Source organism: Sceloporus occidentalis, unplaced genomic scaffold (assembly GCF_023333645.1).
Source record: "Sceloporus occidentalis isolate IW3139 unplaced genomic scaffold, rSceOcc1.0.p SCAF_5, whole genome shotgun sequence".
In the NCBI taxonomy this organism is placed as follows: Eukaryota; Metazoa; Chordata; class Lepidosauria; order Squamata; family Phrynosomatidae; genus Sceloporus; species Sceloporus occidentalis.
Window position 1 is genome coordinate 17,603,749 of NW_028316985.1, and position 15,437 is coordinate 17,619,185.

Consider the following 15,437-nt stretch of genomic DNA (forward strand, 5'->3'; position numbering starts at 1 on the left):
TACACAAAATTATTAAAATACAGTATTGTATTAAATTACCTTCAGGCTATTTGCCTAAGGTGAATATGAACCGTAAATGAATTTCATGTTTAGACTTGGGTCCCATCACCAAGATATCTTATTATGTATATGTAACTATTCCAAAATCCAAAACACTTCTGGTCACAAGCATTTTGAATAAAGGATAATCAATGTGTACAGTGATTTCTTAAGAGTGCATAATAGTTGGTTATACTGCTCTTGCCAGTTTTGTCCTGTCAGACTGCTAGAGATAGTCAGGTTAAGACCAATAAAAATCTAATGAAATAAGCAGCAGAAGCTGTGCTCCTTTGCCTGTTTGTTTTGATCTGCTAGCAATCATCCTTTACTTGATTGAGTACTGAAAGACTATTTGCCTTTCCTCTTCCTAGGACATGTTTATGCTACACATTTATCTGTCTATGCTTGCACATTCCAATTACAGATATGTAGAACAGGTTACGTTATTGTAAGCTTGCCCAAAAAAGAGGGCAACTTGTTGTTGAGATTCTCCCCAGTATTAAATGCTCAATAAAACTGGAAGATATCATTTGCTATCACTTCCACAGACAGATGAATCTTCAAATCAGACCAATGTCTTTGTTAATTTAGTTTTAAGTTCAAACTACAGGAAAAGATTGTTCAGATGAGATTTGCTCTTATTATTAATGGACTGCTTCATACTGCTGCACTACATATAGCAGTGGGAGAAAAAAATGCCACTGATTTGATAAAATCCATGCAGTTTTATAATAGATAGGAACAGCAAAATTCAGCAAGGTATTGTGAAGCCAATTATTTTATCTTACTTATAAGAAAAGTTCTGCGTATTCATTTGAAATTCATTTCCTATCTCTTGTTAACATTGAAGGCCTATTCCTCTAAGTGGGAAAAAAGCAGACTGACTTACATTAAATAGGTTTCTGTGCTACCTCAACGCAATTTCTCTATTACTTCCTACTTGTCCCTCTTATTAAAGGCCAGGAGTGCTCCCACTATGAGAATGGGGAAGTAGTTTCAATAGCAGATGTGCACCCAAGATATGTTTGGCAACATCTGTGGTACCTAGAATATAGAGATATCAGTATTAGCCCCATGACATTGCGGTACGGAACCTAAGTTTTATACATATTAGGATAAAGGACTGTAACCTAACTACCATTTAATAAGCAAAAACACTCAGCCCCACCTTATTTTGCTAGAAACGTAGAACAATCAGCATAAACATGGCTCTCATTCATTATGGTGTGTCAATGTTCACAAGTTTAAATGAAGAAAAATTACTAGTTCATTTCATACACTGAAAGAGGAATACATACTTAAGGAAAAGTGAATCAGGCTGAGAACTTGTATCAAAGTTCTTTTATATCATCAGCATTACTGTAACTGTGAGAATTTTAAGAACAAGTACCTTCCTGCTGAGCAAAGCAAATGAGAACTCACTTGCTAAGTAGGGTCTCTAATGCCTTTTGAAGAGGTTCTTTCAGGTCTTTAAATACTTTCTCTCCAAGATGAGCTAAGCAATCTTCAATGGAAGTCTCTGGGTTGGCAGGACTGAATACTGGAGATGTGTGGCAGTCAAAGCCAGTGCTTGTGAAAGCTGAAGACAAACAAAGCATTAGTTTTATAACAGATTTCATATTATTAACAAGAGGAAATCTCTTTCATACACATCTGTTTTATATTAATATTTAAACGATTTTAATTCTACAGACAACATAATACTATTTTAATCATGTACTATGGTACATTTTTAACTATATATGTTTTACCTATTAGTCTTTTTATTCTGTAAGCTGCCCTGAATCCCAGCTTCAGGAAGAAGGTACAGTGTAAATAAAGGAATGGAACAGAGTAATGTTTGGCTGTGTGCCTTTCCTCTGAAAATAAGGAGTTAGGTCACATAAGGATTTTAAGGAACAATGTCTATAGTCCAGAAAGAGAGTACAGTACACCAATATTCACAAACCTTCCAAAATTTCTTCATCAAGACGTTTCAACTCCTCCTCAATTTCTCTTTTAACTTTCTCTAGAATCTCCTTTTCTAAAGCTTGTGGGACCGTAGCTGGCTCTGTCACTGAAATAAGCCAGAGGGGTCAGCTAAAATTGATGAGCTTTTAGAAAATCCGAATAAGCAAAAAACAGCACATGTTAACCAGTGTTGTACATACTTCTCATTCCAACAAATCAGAAGTGCTTAATTTTTCATAAAAATATGAACACAGGAACATCCAAGTCTTATTTTCAAACACCAGAACTTTTTTCAACAAGGAAGAAAAATGTCTTTCTTAAATGTTGCAATCATTATGCACACTTACCTGAGTGTAAATAATATCTTCTGAGTAGACATGAACAAAATTGTAGACTAAAACTGTATTTAAAAATACTGGGGTTAAAAGTGGCTTTTCTGGCACATACATGGCCCAGCAATATTGAGCACCCATCTTCTTGGCATATTAATTTTTAGAATTGTTTTACCTGCTGTCTCCTATCTCCTGTGAACTGCCACAAGCACCTTATTGAAAGGCAAAATAGAAAAAAAATACTCCTACATTAATTACCATGTTATTATATATATTAACAAAGTTCTCTTTCAATACAGCAGTTCCTAAGTATTTAGGTATGCAAAAAAAATTCTCTTATTTGTAAAACATTTGCAGACTATTTGTTTAACTCCTTCACAGATCCAACTTAAGATAATAATTGAAGTGTTTTATTTAATGCTAGTAGACTTGCAAAAAAAAAATGATCCTGATTAATTGTTACTCCTCTTCAATATAGATTCTCACATAGTTAATGAATACTATGCTCTTCTGATAAAACTACTAATATCGTGGAATTTAGAGACACTTATTTTCCCATTTTAAAAAATGTTTTATGGAATACATTAGAAAAATTAGCATAGCATATCTACTCTACAACAAGACGAATTCCATGGCTCCATTTATTCACTAACATTCAATAATACAAGGAAATAAGGCAATGTTTAAGTGGTGCAAATTCTAAACTGCTATATTCTTATTTCAACACTAGTATTCTTAGTTTTATTTCCAGGCCTCTTTCTCAGCTTGATCCTCTTTAAAACAATAGCCAAGTGGTCTAAACTGGCTCGCATTTTTGGTAATGGAAGCTCAAATGCATTTGAAAGGTATAACAATCCTCTAATTCAGGGATGGGCACTTTGTGCCTCCTCCAAGTGTTGTTGGAGAACTGCTCTAAAACTGTAACTTTGTATTAAAAAAAACCCCAAATCCTGTAATAACAAGTAATGTATCTTGAAAAAATCACATTATAGAAAACAAGCACCGTATCTGGAAAACAGACACCAATTTTTTGTCATATCTCCCATTCAGAAAGACTGAACAGTGGCTACACAAATTGCAGCTAGACGAATCAAATAAAATTTTTTCTGTTAATGCAAGATTTGCCCTGCTCCACTGAGAATGAGTCCATTCAGAAGAACATCTATTTTCTACAAAACATGAATGATGATGATGACAAATGATGGGCTGTCATATCTGGAAAGAAATCAAGCTGAAAAAAATGAGGAAGAGAACTGAAATCCTTTCAGTACATAAGAATTCTGTTTATATAACCACTCTTGTACGATCAGTGCTTTCTCATTTAATTATCAACTTTGCATTCAAACAGCAACCATTTACCACTGCGAGAACCAGTATGGTACAGTAGTTTGAATACTGAACTATGACTCTGGAGAGCAGAGTCCAAAACACACTGCAGAAATAATCCAGTTTGAGACCACTTTAACTGCTCTGGCTCAGTGTAAGGGAATCCAGGAAATTGTAATTTACTGTGACACCTGATCTCTCTGAGAGAGAAGGCTAAATATCTCACAAAATTCCCAGAATTCCCTAGCACTGAGCCAGGGCAGATAAAGCAGCCTCAAACTGGATTATTTCTGCAGTGTGTTTTGGACCCAGGATTCACATCCATTCAGCCATGGAAACCCACTGGGTGACCTTGGGCAAGTCACACTCTCTCAGCTTCAGGGAAAGCCGAAGGCAAACATCTTCTAAACATATTTTGCCAAGAAAACCCTGTGACAGGATAGCATTAGGGTTGCTGTAAGTTGGAAACAACTGGGGACAATCAACAACAACAGAGGACCAAAAGCAACATAGCAAATATTAATGCTGACTTGACAGCAATAGGCAATACAGTCCCTTTTGTTCACAAAACTGCTGGCAAATAAGCAGACAAAGAAAAAACTCCCCCCAATTTGCAGACAGATAAACCCATGGGGAAGGGAGTGATTAACAAACAGAACTAAGAAATAAAATGAGCAAAAAGTTTCAAGTTCTACCTTTTTCAGTTGCTAAAGATGACCTGAGCAGCATCCAAGGTGCCTGTTCAAAATATGCTGCAATGGATTATCTTCTATATTGAGATCATGTGACATTGTGGTTTTAAATCTAAGAATCCTGAAATTCTCCCTTTTATCTAAAATGCCTGAAGACAACAGGACCTCAGAGAGGCTATGATGTCCTGAGCTGAAATGACTAGCCACTGGTTGGTCCTGACAGTCACTCTGCTCCTAAAACTGACAATTCTTAAGGTACTTAAAGGTGATGCAATGCTTTGAATCGCAAAGGTGCAATACTGCTGTTTTTAGGACAGTTTTGATTAACAATTTATGTAGATTTGGTGGCTGGCAGAAAACTTTAAGTGTAGGCTTGGCAATGGCTCTACCAAGATGTTCAGAGTTTGTGAACAACAGATATCTTTCTGTAATGCTAGTTAGGAGATGCTGGATGGAAATCAACCACAAATAACTTACTTGACTCATCTTTTGTGAAGAAAATTTTCTCTCAAAATGATGGTTGCTCTCCTGATGTTATCATCAATTATATGAGGAGGATATCTCCTTTGAAGCAGATTTGCTTAAGTTCATTGGTCCTTTTTAGTAGGATTTTTTTTTAGTGTTACACGAGTCTGAATCTTAGAGCCAAGCTGTATACCTTTTGGCTGAAGAGTGGGGTACAAATTATTATTATTATTATTATTATTATTATTATTATTATTATTATTATTATTTCTTTTAATATTCTTTTTAAAGTACTGTAGTGATTTTCATTGAATGTGAAATTATTGCAAGTGACCACTAGCCTTGCTAATCTTGTAATAATTTCCACTGGAAGATCATTACAACTCCTAATATTAAGGACTCTATGCAATCCCTTCAGAATGTGGTATGTTGGTATAAAAGGAGGTAACATCCAGTGAAACCAATATAGTATAGTAACCAAATTGATACTGTTGATTTAAAAATTCGATTCTGAGTAGGAAATCATTAGTATCTTTCATATATGAAGGGAGGGTTTTTAAAAGTTCTGTAGATTTAAGTCACAGAATCACAGACTGGAGGAAACCACAAGGGCCATCAAGACCACCTCTGCTGCCATGCAGGAATACATGTTCAAAGCACCACTGACAAATGGCCTCCAAAGAAGGAGACTCCATTACACCCTAAGGCAGCAGGTTCAACTGTTGAACAGCTCTTACTGTCGAGAAGTTCTCCCTAATATTAAAGTGGAATCTCTTTTCCTGTAGTTTTATCCATTGCTTCAGGTTCTATTCTCTGGAGCTGTAGGAAGCAAACTTGCTCCATCTTCAGTATGACATCCCTTCAAACATTTAAATAGGGCTATTACACCACCTCTTAACCTTCTTTTCTCCAAGCTAAACATACCACATTCCCTAAAGATAGATTCGAGACCTTTCACCATTTTATTCGCCCACCTCTGGAAACGTTCCAGCTAGTCAATATTGTTCTTGAATTGTGGTGCCCAGAACTAGACATAGTATTCCAAGTGAAACCTCACCAAAGCAGAACACAGTGGTACTATTACTTCCCTGGGTCTAAGACACTATACTTCTACTGATGCAGCCTAGAATCATTTTTTTTTAGCTGCCATCTTGCACTATTGACTCACATGCAACCTGTGGTCTACTAGGACTCCTAGACCCCTTTCGCATGTACTATTGTTAACTCATCCTATCTGTGCCTTTCATTATTTCTGCTTAAGTGTAGTACCTTACATTTCTCCTTGCTGAAATTCATTTTGTTAATTTTGGCCCAGCTTTCTGATCTGTTAAGGTCATTTTAATTTTGAACATAAAGAATATTATCTCTTTATTTTAAAAGGGGAAAGGAGTCTCAGGTCCAAAACACACTGCAGAAATAATCCATTTTGAGATCGCTTTAACTGCCTTGGCTCAATGCTGTACTTTTGTGAGAGGCATTTAACCTTCTCTGTCAGAAGGTTAACAAATTACAGCTCCCAGGATTCCCTAGCACTGAGCAAGGGCAGTTAAAGCTGTCTCAAAATGGATTATTTCTGCAGTGTGTTTTGGACCTCAATCACTATCCTCTAAGGTTATCTTCTTTCTAGTGAATTATTTTATTGTTTGAAAAAATTAAGTCCTACATCTTTTTCACATTTTGAAATATATAAAAATCAGATTTAGCTAACTGGATTATTTAAGTGTACTATGAATATATTTACCTTGAGTTGTCAGACTGTCCTGCTTCTGAGGCTTTTCCTGCGACAAAAGACCCAAATAGCTGAGGACAACGTATTTTGTTTCATAATGAAATCCTACAGGCACAGCAGTAGAGGATGCCATCTGGTTGGCTTCCAGTATTCCAGTTATGGACCGCAGAACTTCCTTTGTTCACAATCTAAACATTGAAAGATCAACATTTCATAAGAAACCTTAAAAGCACATCCAGGTTATACAAACAACTGTGCAAAAAGAGTGAAAATTCACCACCAACATTTATTACTTCAAATACCAACATACAGAAACATTTGCTAGTGAGAGAGATAACAATGTGAAAGAGTCATCCAAACATTACAATAGGCTGAATGACTGGGATTTAAAAAAATCAAACATGCTCCCAATAGCAGGTGGTGAATCCACTAGCTTGCCAGTGACATCTTAGATTTATGTGAACATATATAATATTTAGGAGTAGTTAGTTGGTCATAAAACCCACTGGATGACCTTGGGCAAGCCATATGCTCTCAGACTCAAGGGAAGGCAATGGTAAACTTTCTTTGAACAAATCTTGCAAGAAAATCTCTTAGGTTTTCCATTAGTTAGAAATGACTTGAAGGCACACAACACACATACACAACTACACATGAAATGTAGTTATCCCCCCACCCCCACCCAACAGTTCCATTCAAATACTTATTCCCTGCTGGAATATTATATAGAGTTTTATTTAGTTCAGTTTGCCCTCCACATTTGTGGCTTTGACTTTTGAGGATTTGATTATTCACAGATTTTATTAATATGTTCCATCTAGGAATATCTAGGTGCTCCAGCACAACTCTATGGTCAACTTTAACCAATAGTCACACTGAAGGACTTAGAGATTCCTAGAGAGAACACTCCACTAGGCATTTGTAGCTCCTCCAGCACAATTCTATGGTCAACTTCTGGCAGATATTGACAAGTGAGTTGCTTTGGAGGACCTAGAGATTCCTAGAGAGCTGTTTTCTCAGGTAAAAGAAACAATGGTCCTTTTATTTGTGGTTTTTCCACTTTCACAGGGGTCCTGTGCCCCTAACCCAGTAAATATGGAGGGTCAACTGTAAATATAATCAAATAAACTTGCAAAATCTATCTAAGGCATACAAAAAATTCTGGAAATTTTTCCAACTAAAATTTTTTCAGAAAACCCACAGTACCGATAATATATACACTGTACTGGTATGATTAGTGCTTCTGTTTCTATTTACTTGTTTAATATCCTACCTTCTGATTAAAACTAACACTAAAGGTATGGATAATTGCTTTTCCACAGCACAAGGGAAAAAGAGGTAACACCCCTCCACTCTGTGCCTCCAAATTTCTTCCCAACAGTCTCATCTGCTATTAGCACCTTGACACAAGACCAACTTTATGGGTTGCTGCAAATTATCAGTTTGAAACACTGGGCACAAACAGTTTAACATTAAGAATTCATTCATTTTTGCAAACAGATCTGATATCCGTTATCTAAGTCCTGAGGAAACCGCACCTCTTCTCACATTGTTGAGGATGCTTGGAATCCTTTGCAGTTTATTTCCCATGCTCAATTCCCTTGCTGCAGAATTTATTGCAACTATGAATCATATACAAAATACAGTAGTAACAAGAAGTACTTCTAACACACTGATGTCTTATCTCAGAATTAAAATGCATTACTGAAACACAGCTCATGCCAAAACACTTTCTATTCTGAACTGCATACACTATTACAATATTACTTCTGGGACGAAAGTACAGTATTACTGTAAATATGTAAACAGAACTTGCCAAAGACCTGTTTTCTGAGTGAGGACGGAGGGATTTGGGATAGGAACCAATGGTGGACTTTCACAGAATCCCTGTGCTTCTGTTTTAGTCAGCAACTTACTTAACCTCTGGATCCTAAAAGCCTACTCCCAAAGAGTTGGAAATCTTCTGGAACTTGTTTTTAACTAGAGGCACAATGATCCAGGAAAAAATCAGAAAAGTCAAGGAAAAAACCTTTTCCCCATAATCCCTGGACCAAATTTCAGTTTAGAGGGAGGAAATGGTACCCTTGGGGAATACAGAAAAAAATTGCCAATGAAATATTTTCCCTATTGGAATGAGTTAATAGATTTTACATATGTTTTATTAACTCTGTCAGGATCTGCATACAGGCATACTTCAGCTAATTCTGGCGGGATACAGACCACCCTGGTTTGCTCCACGAGGGAGCCGCAGTGGACAAACCGCACGGCTCTGTCACAGAGCAAAAAGAACCCACAAAAAGCGGGTTCTTCTTGCAGCACGTTTGTGACACCACAATGCACCAATGGCGCACTTGCAGTGTCACAAAGGCGCCGGGACGGGCAGACGCTAGGTGTCCGTCATGTCAAAATGGTGGCGCCCATGCGTCATTTTTCGCTCCCAGTACGTACTAGGCTAACCCTAGTATGTACTAGGGTTAGGGAGTGTATGAATGGTGCATGCTCCCTAACCCTACTGCTGTTGCCGCCACGCTACATTTTGTCGGTATGTATCCCGCCAATGCCTCTGACAAAGAAGCTTCTTTTTACAAAGTCTTTTATGGCACATCCAACCCCTCCTTGTCCTCTAACTAGCTGGAATTTGGCCCCTGTTCTTTCTATGTTATTTCTGCCTCTGATACCAAATTTTCTGTGAAAGAAGCAATGTCCAGGAAACACATCCACTTCATTAACTGAGGTATACCTGTAGTTTGAAGATCTGTATGTAAGGCAGCTACAGAATTAGAAAAGGATAATTTCTGTGCATGTTGTAAAGATGCATTTTCAGATTTAAAATGCATTTTTTTACATCTAGTGAGTACTGTCATCTTCATGAGAAGTGTGTATGAGTGGGGTCGAACATCTGATGATACACTATTGAAGTGCTTGGTATTTTGAAAGTTGAGTTAAACTATGCATCTACTGTATATACTCATGTATAAGTCTAGAAATTTTAGTCAAAAAAATTGACCCAAAAAAACCTGGATCGACTTATCTATGGGTTAAAGTTTGTACTTTAACCCTTATAAAAAACAAAACCATCCCCTGGTGAAAAGCAAGAACGTAATCTGTCCTGGAAGCATTGACCCTACTCCATTCTCTCATCCATCCTTCCATCCGTGTGAGCACAGTAATCCCTGCTGGAATTTTGGAAGTTCTTTGGCACTGTTTTCCTTTGCTTCATCATTTAAATTCTTTGTTAGATGCCCCTAAGTTTTATCCTCAACTTATCCACGGGTCATGTCAAAATCCATAATTTTGGCCCCCAAACCTGCCCTCAACTTATACATGAGGTCGCTTTATAGTCGAGTATATACGGTAAATAGGCTGCTAGTGTACTTGGTGGGATTGTTTCTTTCCAAGCAAGACAGTGATCCTGAAATGGTGGGGTGGGACCCCAGGGGAGCGTGAGAGCTGCTCAAGGGAGACTTGGAGGTTCTGATTCTCACCTCCTCCGCTTCCCAAAACTTTTTATGTGTAAAATTTATACATGCATTGAGTTGACAACAGAAATGATTTAGATAAAAATGTTCTAGTCTGAATCATGTTATTATCTCATTAGAAAATGTTAGATTATGAACAGACATGAAAGTGTGAATGAAAATATGCACACTAAATATACAAAGTATTTTTATTCACCTACTATGCTGTGTAAGGGGGGGGACATCTGCCTGTAGATGTAAAGAGTGATCCTAAAGGTAAACAATTTGAGTACCACTGAACCAATACATTTTCTTTTGTTTTATTTTTAAAATTTGTGGTTTGTGTTTTATATTTTTCTTACTTTTCACATAGCAATGAATAAGACACATGCACTTTGGTAAGCATGGATATAGAAGCTGGAACTTCTCTTTAATATATGACATATTTATAATTTTTGCTTGTACAGAACCAGCCTTTTATACTTTTATTTTTCATAAGTACTGTATATACTGTAAGTACAGTATGTCCAATAAGTACAATTTCATATCCTAAAACTAAGATTAAAGCATTTTCTACTGCTGAATTCATATGTTACACACAAAACAGCCTTATTTGATAAAGCTGCTGAAAGTATTTGTTCTAGTTACTTGAAAGCGATTGCTATAGCTTGTGCAAGGGAATCACTAATCTGGTTTTTATATGGATGTACATGTACACATATGTATATACAGTTGGCCCTTTGTTTTCATGGAGGATCCGTTCTGGACACACACACCTGCGTGAAAACAGAGGCTCGAACATATCCAAACCCCATAGGTTTGAATGGGGCATGTGCCAGTGAGCATGCACTCCATTGGAAATAATCTTACTGTTCAGTGTAAAACTGCAGGTTTTAAAAACATCTGACAAAACCTAAATAATCCAAATCACTCCTCACAATTTTAGAAATTACAAGAGTTAGCTTATTTTGTATCAAGTTATCTTACTCTTCTCTGTACCAGTTTGCATGAGCGAAAAGAAGCAGTTTCACCCCATTTTTAATCCTACCTCTTTAAATGACACACATGGCCAACATGGGAAGAAACCAGAATGAAGCCATGCTCTGGGGCTAAACACCGAAGCAAAATAACCCAGGGTTGCTATGGATCAAGTTGGAAAGTGAAAACTATCGCACAGGTGTGTGGTCTGTGCACCAGTGTGGACAGGAAAGTGGCTTGTGAGTTGCTGGCACCATTGCTTTCCATTATTTTTGTACCGTGGAAACCCCAAAGGTAAGTGAGCTTTTCCCCTCCATCTGCTCAGCACCTAGTCATTGTCCCAGGCTGCAGCAACCATGCCTTATGAAGAGAGACTTTTAAAGAGCTGGGTATGTTTAACCTGGAGTGTACTCTAGCCAATCCTACTGAAACTGTATGTGCCAGACTGCAAAAGGTATGGTAAGCAGCAGCTGCTGCCAGAATCTGAGTGAGATCTGTGAACAGCAAAACGAGAGAGAAAGTGAGATCAGATAAGACGGTTTCACCAACCACTGCCAGCGTGTTAGAAAAGCATGGATGTATAAGTCTGGCCAACAAAATGGAAGTCATTACAAAAATGGAGGCTGGGAAAGCAAATGCCACCTCTGGATGTACTTTTTAAAAAAGCCTTCAAGAGGTCTATACAAGCTTCAGTATGTGTTTGTTTACTGATGCAAGGCTTCCCTGATGTGGTTGTTTCATTTCACGTTGTTAGTTTTGAATGAAAGATTTGCTGAAATGTATTGACCTGCTCTTCCTTTTCATGGTTTAGGAACCTATGCCTATTTTAACATGCTATTCCTATTTCTAGTACCAAATTTTTGTTAAAGGAGTAATTCAAAGGAACACATCTACTGAGATATACCTGCAGTGAGAATGCGCGTTTCAAAGTCAGCACATCAAACAGTTTTTGGGTTTCCTACAAATTCTCTGATAAAGCTTAACTGCATTTTAAGCTCTTACATTTGCAGACCAAATACCACGAAAATGTACATACATCAATCTATAAAATGCTATTAATTTCTATCATCAGCATGGTAGCAACTGACTGATAGAACAATCTCATTTATGTCACCATCTGCTTCTGCAGAACATGGAAATATTATTTTTGTGAGCTAACACAACTGAATATTGGAACGTCTTATGAAGATAAAGGAAACATTTTAAAAATATTTTACAGTGTTTAGAAACTCATTTCCAAGCTGCTCAAAAGGAAAAGCTTTTGAAAGGAATATTAAAAAGCTCAGTATCAGTCCTTTATCCAAGGTTTTCCTTTAACTTTAGAAAGCTCATCAAAACCTACCACAAACAAATAAAGCATTCAATGGGCTTAACTGAATTATCTGCCACCAAGGTCTCCCAGCCTCTTTCACACTTTGAACTACTATTTGCATGTATGAAGCAACAAAAAATTTTCCATTTGTAGTTAAAAACACTACATATATTATATCCGCAATTAAGATATTTTGAGAAGTGAGTTATAATTCCATCATTTGCTTTTTAAAATTTCACATATAAATCATATCAAGTAAGGCTTAGCAAACGTCTAAGACTATCTGAAAACATTACAAGAACAAGTATTATAGGTAGCCAAAGGAAAATGATGATTGAAAATATTCACTAAAATGTACAGAGCCACTGGATGTGCCTTGAAAGGGCATCTGAGCAAACCTTCCACTTAAAGTCTGCAGTCAATTAATGAGCCACCAAGCTATACTCTTGTATAGACCTAATGGATTCCCATTCCATAAAACCAGTAAATAATAACTGATGCAGTTCTACAAAGATTTTATTCATCTTTCAGACCAGGCCCAGGATTTAGAAACAGCAGCACAGGCCTCCTCTTGCAAGGACAAGTCTGAAGGAGGACAAAGGGCATGCTGTATCATGCCTCCATATTCCCTTCCCTTCCCAGAGCACATGTACAGAACTGCCATGCTTACCAACTGTTGAGCAAACTGTGAATTGGGAAGGAAGGAAGTGCTAATAGGGAAGAAAACGCAGCCCAAACGCAGCACGTCGGCACAAGCACAGCCCCAGCTCCACCAGCAAAAATCCTCTGGAAAACGAAAAGGCATTTGCCAGACAACGGGGCACGCCACTGTGTACGAGGCTAATCCCTGTCCTGTTATCAGGAGAAAGAGGAGGAGGGAGCTGCTCCTCTTGTCTTGCTGGTTTTGTGTGCCTTCAACTCCATTCCTGCTTATGGCAACCCTAAGGACATGGGTATCTCTTGGAATGTATTTCAGAGGGGGTTTGCCACTGCCATCCTCTGAGGCTGAGAGAGTGTGACTTGCCCAGGGTCCCCAAGCAGGTTTCCACGGCTGAGTCAGAATTCAAACCATGGTCTCCAGAGTCACAGCCCAACGCTCAAGCCATGCTGCCAGATATTTGCACCCCAATGTAAGGAAAGCCTCTATGAACAATCCTCAGCCAGCATATCCATCGTTCAACATATTCGATTTTCTCTTTCTTTCTTTCTAGTTGATCACACTGGGGCTAATTTTGGCATTAAAGAGAGATTAAAGCGCATTTAAAGCATCCTGCAAATAAAGCGAAATTGATGAGTTATTGCGCAAATGATTATTACACACAATTGCGCAAATAAAGTGATATCAGAAATGCATTGTGGTCAAAATCCCAAAATTAAAAAGATGTTTGTTAATGCTTCTTTGTGACTACTTTAATGGATGGTTTTGTGCAACATTGTTTTGCGTAATTACACTATGTTTCCAAGACATTCACAGGATAAACTCTCGATCTCCTTTGCGTGATGAACTCCTTTGTCTTTTTAAAGCAACACAGTACTGTGATCCCATGCACACAAACACAGCCTATTGCCTCATTAGTACCTCTTCAGGAATGACTGGAACATGGAGGACACAGAAACCACTCTTCAGCCCACCGCACCTTTTTTTCTGGGTGGGGGGATTAGTTTGCCCTTCAATCTAGAAACCATCTGAACTTGCCAGCGGTGGAAAAGTCCCACCTGACACACATTATACACAACAGGAGAAGCCAGACAGGGACAGATGGGATGGTAGACACACGGAGGAAGGCTAAGCCCTTCAGAACAACCTCTGATGGAAGAAAAAGCGGGGTTACACAGTCTAGACTCAGATGTGGCATGTCTACAATAAATGTAACGCTCCCCTTCAAAATAATAAGAGCAGCAACATCAATGGAGGAGCAGTGTGGGGTAGTGGTTTGAGCACTGGACTACAAGAGGGTTTGAATACCCATTCAAGCATGGAAACCCTCTGGCTGGCCTTGGGCAAGCCACACTCTCTCAGCCTCAGCCTAAAAGCTCATCCATTCTCACTACAGCTATATATCTCACGATTAACCAAAAAGATGTGTTCCTTTGCATTACTCCCTTCGCAGAAACTTTGGAAATAGAGACAGCATGGAATGAATAGGCTTCCAGAAGAAGGAGGAGCAGACCTTGGATTCAAAACTGAGAATGCGCACGTGTGAAATGAAACAACCACATCATTTACTACATAAATAGGTCAATGCACAATGCCTAAATAAGCAAAAGAACAGCACTGTGCGCTTTAGCCTTGTCTAAACCTTTTGAAGGCTTTTGTACAGCTAGGGATGGCTTTTCCCCACTCAGCCTCCACTTTTGCAATAACTTAGTATTATTAACATGCATTTATAGAGCGCTGCAAAGTTTGCAGAGCGCTTTACAAGACAGAGATCGAAAGAGAGCAAAACAGTAATAAAGCCTGCTGTGTGGCGTACAATCCGAAAGCATCAGCATCCCCCAAGAAGGCTCCCAGGCTCCCAGCGCTGATGCTGCTCAAAGACAAAGAGCCCAGCTGGACAGAGGACAAGGACGGATGAGTGAGAAGAGGGGCTTCCCAGCTGTATTCCCAGTCAACAACAACAACAACAACAACAACAACACTCTCTCAGCCTCAGAGGATGACAATGGGAAGAAACAAAGCAAGGCCCCGAACAATCCTTGCCAAGAACGCCCTGTGGCTGCTTCCCCTGAGGAGCGGAAAGAAGGACTTAAGAAGAAGAAGAAGAAGAGTCCCGGCCACACAGCCCGCTCCCTCCGCCTTCGCTTTACCTGGGCCTGAGTCGCCAGGAAAGAGGGCGCGCGGCGCTCCCGAGGAAGAAGGAGTGACCCCTGAACAACGCGCGGCGCCTCCGCTCTCAGCCCTAAATGAAAGCCCTGACTGCCGCCGCCGCCGCCGCCATGATGGAAGAGGGCACAAGAGGGCATTGGAAGGCCGGGCACGCACGAGCGTCATGACGTCAGTCCCCCACAGGGAGGGCTATGAGGGCAGGAAGGGAGCGGACTTCATAGAGATAGGAAAGGGGAGAGTGTCGCACTGCTACACTCTCGAAACGTTGCTAGTCCACTTTGACTGCGATCATTATCATGATCAGGATCATTCTTTATTTACTATTTTAG

At 38.9% G+C, this 15,437-nt stretch overlaps 1 protein-coding gene across 4 annotated transcripts in view; it reads right to left on the reverse strand.

Annotated features, from left to right (window-relative positions):
* The window catches only part of BCL2L13 (BCL2 like 13), a 37,935-nt gene extending 22,696 nt beyond the window's left edge, over window positions 1-15,239 (reverse strand). Inside the window, exons 1-4 of one of the 4 annotated variants that reach the window (XM_089527735.1) lie at window positions 15,090-15,239; window positions 6,546-6,721; window positions 1,988-2,095; window positions 1,462-1,618 (exon numbers count right to left, since the gene is read on the reverse strand). In XM_089527735.1, the coding sequence (XP_089383861.1) occupies window positions 1,462-1,618; window positions 1,988-2,095; window positions 6,546-6,666 (386 nt within the window). In that variant the 5' untranslated portion in view covers window positions 6,667-6,721; window positions 15,090-15,239. Of the gene's footprint in view, window positions 1-1,461; window positions 1,619-1,987; window positions 2,096-4,816; window positions 4,949-6,545; window positions 6,722-12,951; window positions 12,969-15,089 lie in introns of those variants that run through there. The other 3 variants (XM_089527737.1, XM_089527738.1, XM_089527739.1) reach the window with 3 other exon arrangements.
* Between the last annotated feature and the right edge of the window lie 198 nt (window positions 15,240-15,437).